Source organism: Lepisma saccharinum, chromosome 11, assembly GCF_977018435.1.
Source record: "Lepisma saccharinum chromosome 11, izLepSacc3.1, whole genome shotgun sequence".
Lineage (NCBI taxonomy): Eukaryota > Metazoa > Arthropoda > Insecta > Zygentoma > Lepismatidae > Lepisma > Lepisma saccharinum.
The window spans coordinates 41,925,476-41,940,156 of NC_139239.1; the positions used below are offsets into that span (position 1 = coordinate 41,925,476).

Sequence of the window (14,681 nt, forward strand, 5' to 3'; positions counted from 1 at the left end):
AATTGCTGTAGGCCTACCAGTGTATTACAAGCCGCCAGATATATATGTGTACCAATCCTTACAACTTACAAAGTTAATGGTTATAAATTCCTTCAGTCTTCAATTTCGAACGTTGCAAAACGTGAGGAGAATTTACAATCGCTACGTTTCATTCGAACCATGAAATGCTGAGATTTATGTTCAAGACAAAGAAAAGTTACTTTCGCCATAGTCTGTTCTTAGACCAAGTCCACTAATTAAATTAAACTTGTAGTGAACACAATGCAGTCTTTGGAATCACAATTCGTACGGTTTTACGGTTCACAAACAAATAACGAATAACTAGTTAGGAAACTGAACACAAACTTCTCGCTAATTGCTTACTTTCCTTTCCTGAAAGTTTACGCCTCAATCGTCCAGTTGCTCGAAGTTGTCAACATCCGTAAGAAAAATATGACTTTTGGTATTTAGCTATCTAGGTGTGCCAACCACATGTGATATAAAAGTACTACGATGTTATAGCTTCGCACACAATGTAATTGCACCGCGACTAATATAGTTCTTTTTTTGTTTCATGTATAATACATAGTGACTCAGGGCATATCTTTATTATTATTATTTCCATTGTTTGACTCAACATACGAGTTGATGTTTTGGTTCGAATTCGATTTCATTGAACGAGAAATACAGACACTACTACATCTAATAGGCTATATTAAAATAGATGTGTGTGTGTGTGTTTGTTCCAGCATAACGCTGGTGCGATTTCAACCAAATCTGGGACACATAGGGTAAGAACGGGGCAAACGGACACCCTAAGCACAATTTTCAAAATAACTGTGAAACATTTTACTGAAAAATGAAAATAACTATTGGCATAAAAGGTGTGAACCTTCAGTTAACACATGATAGCACATAGTATGCAAGCAAATGAACATCTGTCTCAAAATAGTCTGATCAATCCCCGGATGCGGCAGTGTCCGTTTACCCCGCACGTTCGGGGCAGACGGACATTTGATCGGGCCAGATAGACACATGATTTATGAACTATCATCACTCTCACAATAACAACACACATAATATGGGTCACTTCCCTTTGCAACACAATTTACATAGAACCAGAGAGAACACTCTAAGCACTGCACCCAATTTTGACGCTGGTTGTACACATCTTTGCATTTACGGCACTCATCACTTGTGGTGCGTTTAAACTTTTTTCATTTTTTGCAGCAGCTTTCAGTTTTATGTACTTGAGGCAAGCGATGAAGGAAGGATCCCTCAATACATGTGATAGCCCAGTTTTGCGTTTCCTGCTGCAGGTCCCAGAAGTTGATGGCAAAGGGTTTAGCTCGTCAAAACTTCCACGAGATGACACATCCTCTTCTTTTGCTGTAGGCTCTGATGATAGCTCATCTTCAACATGGACAGTTGCAGGAACAAAGACATGCCCAGGCAGTCGTTGTGAATTAACGGGATATATTGCATAAGCATTGAACCCATTTACAGCATTGTTCGTTCTCGATGTCTCACCAGCCCGACCCTGTGGCCGAGTGGTTAGCACATCGCGCTGCGACGCCAAGGGTCCCGGGTTCGAATCCCGGTCGGGCTTGGCTGTTTGTGAATGTCCATTCATCACTTTCATCATTTCATCACTCATTCCCATCTTCGCAAATTAGCCAAGAGGCACAAAACGCGAAGTAAAATAAACTAAATCAATCAATCAATCAATCAATCGATGTCTCACCATCCTGTAACAAGAGCACACTGTATTAGAAACACAAACATTTGAAGGGTACAAAATGCATTCTATACAATTCACACTTGCCATTTCCATTACTGAGTCAAATATACATTAGTATCTCAATCAAAAAGTATCTAACAATAGTTAAATGCAATACAATTCATATATGTCCGTTTGCCCCAACGGCAACCTGTCCATCTGCCCCACTTGTAGCCTTTCACTTTACAAAAAGTCCACCAGATGGCGGCACAATGTTGTCGACACGTGTGTATATATAAAGGAATCACTGCCTTCACCATACTTCAAATCACAACTTCGGCGGGACCATAGAAACCTATGCAATACTTGTGTTCGCAACACATTTTTTTAGTATTCAAGGTTTTGCACGTACATTTTCTGCTTACCTGGTCAGGTTTTTATGCTGGATTCGCGTTTCTTCTTTACGATTTCTTCCGAGGCTCAACACAACTGCTTGCAAACGTTCAGGTTCGTACACAACTCCAACTGCTGCACTGTTGATAACTTCAAACCGAAAATATTCGTACTTTTCTTAGGGGATGTCCGTTTACCCCCGTGTCCGTTTGCCCCGTCCTTACCCTATCACTTACAATCTGGAAAGAAATACTGTGTGGGGTAAGACATCCCTGGCACCACTAGGGGTGGGGGTGGGAAGGGGGTGATATGTAAAAATAATCGAAAACGACCAATATTAGTGTGGAATCCATAGTTTTCGGGCCCGCTGAGATGAATAGTGACACTCCCAATGCCGTTCAACTCCAAGTTCATTTTACGCTATAGATAGAATTCATTAATTTTCCTGTCTAATAGAAGACTGTGATAAATAAACACCCGGGCAACGCTGGGCAATCAGGTAGTGATATATAAAAGGTCGGTGTTGCTGCTACAACTATTTTTCGTCGTCTTCTTCTAACAGCCAAAAATTATTCCATTAGCCTGTGCTAAGAGAACCAATGGTGTTTAAGTTGTGTCCGATAATTGAGACGCCACAAAGCTACCAGCCAATGACAATGCTTAAAACAGTTGTAACAAGAATCACTATCTATATAAATATGGATTCAAAATAAAATACATTTCATAGTTACAGAAACTTTCATCTTTTTGCACAAATGTGTAGCACCGATCCCATAAATATATAAATAATATAAATACGAAAAAAATCTCTAAATAATCTACTAGGATTGATTGATTGATATAGTTTATTTTACTTCACGTTTTGTGCCTCTTGGCTAATTTGCGAAGATGGGGATGAGTGATGAAATGATGAATTTGATGAATGGATATTCACAAACAACCAAGCCCGAGTGGGATTCGAACCCGGGACCCTTTGCGTCGCAGCGCAATGTGCTAACCATTTTTTTTTATAAAAGGAAATACCCCCTACACGGAGGTATCCCCCACCATTCACACTTTTACACTTTTCAATTGTTACAGTTTCTCAGTTTCTTATCATCTGGACAAACACAAATACCCATGCCTTATCCGGGACTCGAACCCAGAACCCCTAACGTTGTATCGCGCTCTGCTAACCACTCCGCCACGGAGGTCAACACCACTCGGCCACAGGGTCCTGCAATCTACTAGAAAAAAAATCATAACCTTCTAAAACAATTGTGCTAAAGGAGTGCAAATTATGTTTGGTAATGTACCGAAAGTGTTCCGAATCCATCCGAAAGTGTTATGCATTCACTTTCCTAAGGCACACATGGCACAATTATAATTTGTAGTTTGTATTGAAGTTCTGTGCATTAGGGAGGCAGTACTCCTCACATGAGAATATGTGGAGCCTTATCTCTAAAGTCCCTATGTACTTACCTTTTTTTGTCTTCATATACTACATATATTATTAACGTTAAGATAGTTGAAAATTCTGATGGGAGTACGATTTCGACACAGCCCACTGTATGTCTGAAACAAAACATGATTTTCATCCAAGCGTTTCAATGGAAAAGAAACCTAAATTAAAATACCTGTAGAAATATTTCTTGTTATGGAGATTAGATTGATTGATTTGTGGTTTTAAGTCCACTTTACGCACAGAATGGATAATCGGGACTGGACCTACAGTTTAAAGTGGGATCCGAACCACCATGTGCCTCCACCGGGTATCGAAACCGCGACCCCTTGATTACAAGGCGAGGACGCTACCACTGCGCCATCGGGGAAGCCAGTTATGGTTGTTAGAAAATTAACATTTTAAATAAGGTTCTCACAAAACAAATGTAAATTTTATAAATTTGTAATGACGAACAAATAAAATTATCTACCAAGTCATTAATAACTTGAAATTAAATTAAAACACAAAATGTGCAAAATAATAATAATAATGTTAATCATTTACGTACTTAAACACTCTAATCTTGTTCTTGTGAGTTTTTGTAGTTTTACAGCTAATTAACACTATGTTTCAAGAATTTTTACTTTAAAACGTTGATGCTTTTTTTCATATATTATTGTTTTTTTTAATATTTTGTAAATATGTATTTGCATTTTCAATATTTATTATTTTATTTATTTGATCTAAAGTACTGTTATAAAAAATGAATGTTAGGCCACTTTTTCATCCAATTTCATGATCCTATCTCACCAAGGGGAAACTTTTATCTGATTAAATGTTCCAAAGTTATTTTGCATGATTCAATGCACTTTGGTGCTTTTTGTGGCTTAGTTGTGGAAATGCTTCTTACAGGTTGAAGCATCTTTGACTTTGTTCTACTTAAACACGAACTCACTTTTTTCTGAAACTCGTTAAACTGAGATGCTTTTATGGGCCAGTCACATCCACATATAAAATGCATATTTTGTAGCAAAACTTAGTTTGATCTAATCTTATTCTTACCGTGGAAGACGGGGGGAGGCGGAGTAGACAATAGGCAAGAAAACTCTCTCCTGGCGTCGCCAGGAACCGACTCCTGTGATTGCAAACTAATATAAAAAGCTGTTGTTGACAACATTTTATACAAACGTGGGAATTTTGTTGTGCAATGATGTACAATGTAATGAATCACTGGTTCGGTATTACGATGTATTTTGAATGTATTTTTGTTTTGCACTATTTCAAATATACTATGAGGACAGTACATACATATATCAAAATATGACGGAGGAAGTTTTGGGTGGTTGTTGCTTGTTTTTAGGTTCTCCGAACTATATCAACATTCTTAAGGTTCACGTGACTTTTCTATGTATTATTCCTAGTAATTTTAGATGCGATATTAGTATTATTTATTCATACAACAAGCCTTACACCAAATGAAATATTTAAATTAGAGTGCAAATATTAATTATAAATATAATTCCAATATTATTAGCAACACTATGCATATTTATAGACCCATAATTAATTTCATCTATATTACAAAATATGGACACTACCACAACATGAAATATTATAACACACCCATCAGATACAATTAGATAATGAGTGTATTATGATAATAACCATCGTAACTGTAAGATATCCATTTATTACACTAATTGCGATTGCGTAGATTACTAGATTACCACAAGAACCATAATTTTTACCCTGCAAAATATAACTTTTCGATATCTTCGAGCTTCTAGTATCCCAGAAATTCTCATGATGGTAAAATTTTCCAAACAGTGGTCCAAGATATTTCTAAGAAACTTTGAACGGTTCAAGAGCGTGAACGCATATAAAGGAAACATCAGAAAGTTAAGTGGCCGGCGAAGAAGATTCCAGTGTTGAAAACCAGAAGAGAGGAGAATTAGGAATCACGCAATTTGCTAATTAACTTTATCGGCTGCGGCGGGAAAGGATTTACTTAACTTGTTCACGTGCCGAGCAAGATGGATCTTTTTCCGCTGTTGATTTCTGAAGCTATGCGAACTGAAAGGCCTTCAGGAAGACTCAGTGAACCTAATTGGACACTCGAAGCATACTTTAGAGAGTTGGATAGCTGAGAAACGTTTCTGAGAATGTTATACCGCAGTGTGTTGTCATGGTGAGGAATGATAGATCATTTCGAACAAACTAGAAGGTGTTTTACAATTTGATCTTTCATGAATTGAGTTCCCCAACATTCTAACTTTGAAGTGAGGCTGAAAGTCAAGGGGTATGTTTGGGTCAGCATTTGGGCCATGTGTGTTTGTTTACTTGGAACATAAGTAATTTTGTTAATACGCGTTTATGGGTTCGATAAATTTTTGGTGTCATGTTAAAAACAGCAGCCTATTTGTTCAAAAATTTAAGAACTCCAATTTCGATGGAGGGAAGGCATCCACAGCTATACCAGATCTGTTTTTAAATTCGAACCTTTTAACGAAAGGTAAAGATTACTGTGAGATTATATTTAACTGGAAGAAATTATTGTGTCTTAATATAAGAAACTACTCACCCGAACTTCGTCTAAATGCACGCTTGTTTCGAAACTGCAAGATTGATGCTTTCATGTATTTTTGCAACAATGATAGAGAATATCGGCGTTATGAATCCCGCTCATTGTTCTATTCTACACGATTATTACCTGAAAAGAAATATTCGAAAATGATTATTGAATTCACACTAATACTGAATAAAATAAATGATAAAATAAGTTCGGTTTATTTTCACACACAATGAAATTTCACTTTTGGGAACAGTTGCCACTCCGAGAGAACTACACTATAACATAGAACAGACTATTATTGTATGTATGACGTTGCAATGTTTTTTAAAAGAAGGGAATGAGTTTTCCCTCAGATTTAAGAAAATAACAAATAGTGATTTGGAATGAAATTTACGTGATGCACACCAAAAGTACGTGCCGTTTTGTTCTGAAGTCAACATTTCTTCTCTTTTCAGGGATATAACTATGGCATCGGATACTTCCATCCTTCGTCTTCAAGCAGTGTCAGTTTTGTGTGCTAGGTGGCAGTAGTTGAGTGACAGTGCCTGAAGGAGTAAGAAGTGTTTCTGATACTGCCTGGGGAAATGGAATTTCCACTTGAAGAGCAACGGGTAATTGTGAAATTCCTTACCGCAGCTGGACGTTGGGCAGCCGATATTCATCGCCAACTGGAGGCCGTGTGTGGTGATAGTGCTCTTGCAGAAAACACTGTTAGGAAGTGGGTGCGTGAGTTCAAAGATGGACGAACGAGTGTGAAAGACGAGCAGAGATCTGGACGTCCGAAAACAGCATCAACTGATGCTAACATTGACCGTGTTGAACATTTTATCATGGAAGATAGGCGTGTCACCATGCAGGAGATTTGTGATACCCTGGGGCTAACAATGGGAACAGTAGAACGAATAATCACCAAAGATTTGTGCCTAAAGAAAGTTTCCTCTCGCTGGGTTCCACGATTGCTTAGTGACGATCAAAAAGATGCTCGCGTTCGATCCAGTGTTGCAAATTTGACACGATTCAGAAGGAAGGGACACAATTTTTTGGACAGTATTGTGGCAATGGATGAAACACAAATTCCATTATTCAATCCAGAAACAAAAAGACAGTCGATGCAGTGGAAACACACGGATTCACCACCCCCGAAAAAATTTCGTCAGGTTGCATCAAATGACAAAGTGCTATACGCAATCTCCTGGGATTCCCAGGCAGTGATATTGTCTCATCCAGTTCCCAAAGGTCATACAATTACGGGCGAGTATTTTCGTAAACTTTTGGCTACAGAATTTTTGCCGAAATTGACTATGAAACGACCACAAATGGCTAATGGCAATTTCATTCTCCACAAGGACAATGCACCGCCACATCGTGCTAATGGTGTGACCTCATTCTTGGCTGACCACGGTATTGAACTTCTGACACATCCACCATACTCACCAGATTTAGCCCCGAGTGACTTCTGGTTGTTCCCAAACCTCAAGAATTCTCTTCGTGGACGCCATTTTGCCAATAGATCATCCCTGGGAAGTGCTGTTTTCCAGTATCTAAAACATACCTCCAAATATGACTATGCCACATGCTACACAAAATGGACTGAGCGATGGCAACTATGTATCAATAAAGAGGGAGAGTTTGTTGAAAAATAAACACAGGTTATTTCATTGTATTTCATTTTTCTTGAAAATTAGAACGAAACGGCACGTACTTTTGATGTACACCTCGTACATAACCTGTATTGACTTTCTGCTACTGAAGACAACGTTCACAGGTTTTTAATGAATAATTTGTACGATAAGACAGAACAGTTCAAAATAAAAATAATATCTCTAAAATAGTCACAAAATGAGTTTTCTTCAATTTATTTCAATGAAAGTGGGGAAATGTTATACAAATAATATACTATAAGAATAAACTCTTTACATTTTAGCAGTTTCATTTTGAAGCGGAATTTAAAGGGAAAAACAAAACAAGGAACTGAGTGCTAATAGTCCCTACAACAAAAATCCAGATAATTCCTATAGAATGCTAGTTGATGGATGATCCAATTTATATTTATATTCCTTCCGCACTGGATTTTATTAAAATTCCTACGACTCAGCAAGCACTTCGCACAATATATAAAGAAAAGATCAGTACATATTACGTGTTGCAGTCGGATTCGATTCCTGCACTGACTTCCGTGGCTGAGTGGTTAGAACAGCGCGATACGACGCCAGAGGTCGCTCATTCGAATGTCGACCTGAGCATGGGTGTTCATCAGTGACCCTTCATCAATTTCATCATATTATCACTCCTTGTCATCTTCGCGATGAGCCAAAAGTGGCACAAAGCGAAGTAAAATTAACCAAATCAATCAATCAATGGATTACCCGGATGGGTGATCTGCGGTTGGAAATGTTCCGACAAAGTCCATTCATAGAGTGGTTATTGGGCTAGGTGTTCCTCTAATCAATGGGTACCTGCGGACAACCCTCTGAAGTTAATGCGGCCGGAGTGTGGTACTAATCGAATCACTTCCACCATTGCACGTTGCAGTGCATTGGGGATAATTTTTCCTGTACATTTTCATGTTCAGTAAACTGCGAAAGTAAAGCATTGTTATGGCCATGCTCGTAGTGTAGTTGCAGAGCTTGGCTTTGGGGACATATAATTACACCTCGATATCGATGTACTCCCCTTGGTCACATAAATGTCGAATCTCGTCCGTACATGCAGAATTTCCATTAGAATAAAACTCCACTCATATTCCATTCTTTCTGTCATCAAAGAGCCATAGGGGTATACAACTACAGATCGGATAGCTCTGAGATGCAACGTGTATAATTTTCTTTTTTTGGTTTGGACTTGTAATCACGGGTTAACAATAACAATCTAAAATATTATATTAGCATATTTTACTATGTAACATGCACTATTTTGGTGCGATGAAAATGATTTAATTTGGCGAGTAAATGTCTTCTATATTTTGTAAGTAAAATATTTAAAGGGGTTGAAATTAGTTTCTCTAAATAGTTTTTAATTTAAATTTTGGAATTGTATTAAAAACTAAACCCACAGCGCTACAGCCCTTTGAAGGGCCTTGGCTTACCTACCGACTGCTGGTCTCCCTCCCACACTGTTCCTCCGTTACCTGTTATAGCGTGGAGGTCTTAGACCAGTAATGGGGTGACGGGTGATCAGCCCGACGAACCCCCAGCCGTTGTTGTAGGTCTTCTCGACCGGGTTACGCTCACTCACTCGGAGCTTCCCAATTTCGTCACGATGGTGGGTTGCCACCGGCGCTATACGTAGGCCGAATAAATTCCGACCAGAGCCGGATTCGAACCTACGCCGTCCCGCAGCGAACGATCTCAAGACGAGTGAACGCCTTAACCCGTTCGGCTACGGAGGAGGACTGGAATTGTATTAACTTAGGATAAATTTTGGTAGGTTTAAATATGAGGGGTGGGAGTGCGATTTGAAATTGAGCATAGCAAAATTTAGAATTATTTTGCAATTATATGGAATAAAAGTTTGTCCTTCTCATTTGACCACAATCTTTATCGTCTGCGGAGTAGTAAAGCAGATGTCATAATTCTATATCAGCTATTCATTTTTATTCAAATAACATACGTTATCTAGCAGTTCCAGATCTGTGGTTCCGATAATGCTTTTACATGTTACTGGAGTTTTTAGAAAAGCATTAGTATGTTAATTCCATTCTAATTTTATTTGGAATAAAGTTAGAGAAGAATACACACAATATTTCAAACAAATGTCCACAATTCTGTAACATGCTGTGTATGTGTGATAGCGAGTGAATACAACAATGTTGTACACTCGAAATCAGAGGATGGTTGGGAGAATTTAGTCCCCAAGCTATTTTTATTATGTCACTCGTGCTCGTTTCATTTCTTTAGATTAGGAGATCCAAAGATTAGTACCGATCTTATTTTCACATGCTCCTAAGAGATTTCTTACATAAAATAATATGTATTTTACAACAGTTATAGGTAGTTCGAAAGTGATCAATGTCGAGAATAGATTAACACCGCAGTGAATGAGATGTTTCTCCAAAAGCATTTATCATCCACCAATATGCAAACCCATCTTGTTGATATGACTCAAGCTGTTTCACACGAATCTATTTCAATCACTGTAGCCAGTTTTCGTGGCATAGTGATTAGCGTAGCGCAATACAAAGCCGGAATCTTCGGTTCGAATCTTTGCTAATGTGTGGATGTTCCGTTCTTCCATCAACTATTTCATCAATTCACCATTCATTTTCATCTTTGCGATTAACCTAAAATGGTAAATAAAAGCATTCATTTATGTAGCATATTTGGATATGAATTGTTGACTTACACCATTATAAACTACACGATTAAAATACTTTGCGTTCTCCTAAGCAAGCATTTGATATTCGGCACGGTTTTATTAGTAGTACTTGATATAGTTTCTCTTTTTTTACATATATAAAAATGGATGTATGTGTGTATATGTGTGTGTTTGTTCCGGCATAACTCTCGAACGCCTGGAGCGATTTCAACAAAACTTGGTGCACGTATAATTTGCAATCTCGAAAGAAATACTGTGGGGGTAAGACACACCTGGCGCCCCTAATGGTGGGGGTGGGAAGGAGGTGACATGTAAAAATAATCGAAAACGACCAATATTAGTGTGGAATCCATAGTTTTCGGGGTCGCTAACATGAATAGTGACACTCCCAATGCCGTTCAACTCCATGTTAATCACCTATCAGGATGGAGGGTGAAAGGGGGGTGAAAAATAAAATGTCAAAAATGACAGTTTTCGCAGAGTCTAAGCTAATTGGTGGCTTTGGTTTGAGTTGCTGTTTTAAGTCCACTTTATGCACAGTAAGGCTAATCGGGACTGGACCTACAGTTTAAAGTGGGATCCGAACCACTTGTGCCTCCACCGGGTATCGAACCCGGGACCCCTTGATTACAAGGCAATGACGTAGTGACACTCCCAATGCCGTTCAACTCAAAGCTCATTTTACACTATAGTTAGAATTCATTACATTCCGGTCTAATAGAAGATTGGGATAAATAAATACCCGGGCAAAGCCGGGCAATCAGCTAGTTCTATAATTATACGGGACGAACAAAAGCAGCTGCTAGACATCCACATGTGTTTCAACTCACTCATCATGCGATCCTATTGTTTGCTTATCACGGCCCTATGCCACTTGCAAAGTTTGTTATAAACCAGTTTTATGCACAGATAGGCATAATGAAGTTAGGCTGGACTTTCAGTTTAAATTAGGATATAGTCCACTGAAATGGACTCTGGCTGCATGCATATCCTTGACTTTCAACAAATTTTCCTTTCCGCACCATTGTTTGTGAGATCTCGCTTGAGGGGCTCTGGAATAATATGTCACTCAGTAAGTAATAACAACGGCGTTACAAATACACCCGATTCCAGCGAACGGATTTCCCTGCTAGACCTGCTGTTCGCAGCGGGCGTCACGATGGCGTTTCTCTACATTGGTCTGCCGGCGGAATAATATTTCCACTCACTCACAATCAGAACTCCAAATGGCGTCTCTAAATCTCGCCGTTCAGGGACTCAAAATCGTTTTCGTTCTTCTATAACTCGAGGGAATTGGTATTTCTAGAGACTTTTCCGTTGTTTCTATGAACAAGCCAGGAAAGGGACTTTAGTTCCTTGGAAATTTCTGTAACCCTCAAAACCAGGATTTTTTTAACTTAAAAATTTAGATTTTTTTGTGCAACCGCGATATATAGTCAATTGAAACGTCAGAGCTTCCCGATTATATCTTGATAAATGTTGTCTGGAGAAATATATAATACATAATAATGGGACACATTGGACAGCCGCTGTCTTGATATGGGGCATTCTATGTGAAAGTGCACCTGAACCTATGTTTTTTAATTAAATGTAATGCTGTAACTTTATCTTGTGAGTGAAGAATATAAAATTGTCATTTGCTTGAAAATTCAAGTATTATATATAATTATATTAAAGGTAGAAGATACTTTACATATTGTTCGTTTATTTTAACTTTTTGATATACTTGTGATTTATATTGTGTCCCACCGGTGACCCCTCAACTCCACTAAAATATTATAAAGGTCAATTACCTTCTCTCTTTATCTTAAAAAGTTTAATTTTCATAATTTCGAAATTCACAGAAATTAAATTAAATTTCTTATTAAGTGAAGAGGCAGTCGTTTGTCTGTTCCACCCGTGACACATAATTGTTCACTTATATCTACACATCTGGGAAAATAATTTAAGGGCAGTTGTGTTTAATCAACAGTGTTATATTTCATTAAGAGAAATGTTGCTTAACTATCGGCAGAATAGTTACTTTAATATTTCGCTGAACGGAACTTTCGCGACACCTTATTTTACATCATTTGAAGCTTACGAGTTACTTCCAAAAAATAACATAGCGTGGAAGTTTTAATCCATTGCGCACTCACTTCCTCTTCAACGAAATTCAATCCAAGAATTGAAATTTCCTCGTGTTTCTTGTGAGTGACGGGAGCCTCAAACATGTATAGGATATTCATTCGGCGGGGACGTCATCAGACAGAGGCCTCAAGTTATCATCTCGGAAATTCAAACCCCGTCTTCTGATCAATATTGAAACCGGGCTCTGAACGGAATAACAAACGAACACCGAAACCAACTCCGGGATCCACCAGAGGGAGCGGCCGCTGCATTATTGAGGAAAGAATACATGGAGCCGTGAACTGGTAAAATAAGAATCCGTTGAATTGGATTGTTTTGCTCAGATGCAAAGGCTTTCGGGGAAATTCTCTCTTCTCTACATTCGTGAGCATGCAATAATAGAATACCTTGTCGCAACATAATTGAAAAAAAAAAAAATATTTGTTATAAATGCCAATTTATTGTAGTCTAACAGATGTTAATAACAATTTTGCTGCCACATTCTCTTTGAAAGGTATTGTTAAGTTCCTGCACTGCTCTCTGTTAGTAGTTACGTAGACGAAGAGAATAATAATCAATATCTATAGTCAATACAAACTCTTAGTAGCTGACCACTTCATTAGTAACATTTTATGTAGGAACTGGATAAGATTCTGTTGGATTTGCTAGTCCTGCAAACCATAGGCTCATATATTAAAATTATTTGCATTTACAACAAAGTCCAAATGGAAGTTATTTTATGCAAATAACGACACCTGATAATAATAACAACAACAATACTTTATTACTTAAATTTTTTGCACATTAGTGCCATCTTTTGTTCACTATTTTTAATTTTGGGTTTTCTGATGGTGTAGTGGTACCATTGTCGTATTGTTATGAAGGGGTTCTGGGTTCGATAACCGGTGGATTTGGAACCCCCATTAAACTGTAGATCCAGTCCCGATTAGGCTCTCTATGCATAAAGTGAACTTAAAGCAAGAACTTATTTTCAATTCCAAATATTTGTAACGTTAGTGTGGGGATATTAACCCGAGTAGATAGAGGCTGAAGTTTATTTACTATTTTACACATTACGTTGTTCTTTACCTCTTTAATTAAAAAATAGTTGAAATAATAAATATAACATATGATTCATTTTTATTTTTAATTATACGAATATTAATATTAATTATACAAGGACCATCATAACCACGAGACAATTTATTGTTATCCTTCTAAAAGTAACGTTAATTTCTGTTGCATCTAATGCCTTGAAGTCATTTGGTTATTCTATTTCTATAAGTATTTTCCGCAACGTGGCCGTGCGGTCTAAGCCGTCATACTTTGGGCTCTGGCTACGTGACTCGCGCGGGTTCGAGTCTTCTGAGGGAAGCGTAACAACTTTTCTCCTGAGATTTCGGCCTGTGTATGGGACCGGTAGCCACCCACCATCATGAGGAAATTGGGGAGCTACGAATGAGTAGCGTAACCCGTCATGAAAACCTACAACAACGACTGGAAGTTCGTTATGCTGACCACAAGTCACCCCGTAACTGTTTGGATGATTTCCCACCCCGGCAGTCGGAAGGTAGGCACTGGCCCTCGTCGGTTATTATTATTATTAATTTGACTTTCTCTAGGGTTGACGCCCTCAAGGAGAATTGGTCTATCTCAGATGTTGATAATTAAAAAGAGTAATAGTAATAGTAATAGTAATAAAATTAAAAAGAGTAATAGTACACGTAATAGTTTCAAAGTAATTGGGACCTCTTCGTGGATCGAATGAGAAGAGTTACATCGATGGTTGCGAACGGTGCCGCCAGAGACCGGGTTTTAAAAATATGCTAAATTAATGGTCTAAAATGTCAAATCCTCAGTTATTATGATTAGATCTTTTCTTTCGACATTTGAGATTCTATCTTCGTTAGTCGGGCAAGGAACGTAAGACCTGTTTCTCAGTAAACACTAGGTACGCCTACAGTCGTGCATGAACTCAGGTAGCAAGGAGCTTCAACGAACCGCACCTAGCGACTCGACGATCTGATTAACACTAAAAACAAAATCGTGGGGTAAATGAGGAAGGTTAGAAACTCAAATAGACAAAGGGAGGGTGATGACAAAACAATATTTGATAAATGACGACCTTAAAACAACACACACCTGGAACTAGAGACCGTGCGCGACCAACC

General features: G+C 38.2%; 1 protein-coding gene across 1 annotated transcript; it reads left to right on the forward strand.

Annotated features, from left to right (window-relative positions):
- The first annotated feature begins 6,671 nt into the window (after nt 1–6,671).
- LOC145995005 (histone-lysine N-methyltransferase SETMAR-like) lies at nt 6,672–7,730 on the forward strand. The gene has a single exon (XM_083131537.1). It carries the CDS (start codon nt 6,672–6,674, stop codon nt 7,728–7,730), a length of 1,059 nt encoding a protein of 352 aa, XP_082987663.1.
- The last annotated feature ends 6,951 nt before the right edge of the window (nt 7,731–14,681 follow it).

Excerpts from the sequence above, each read along its gene's own strand:
- LOC145995005 (XM_083131537.1), top strand. The coding sequence starts at position 6,672 with ATGGAATTTCCACTTGAAGAGCAACGGGTAATTGTGAAATTCCTTACC.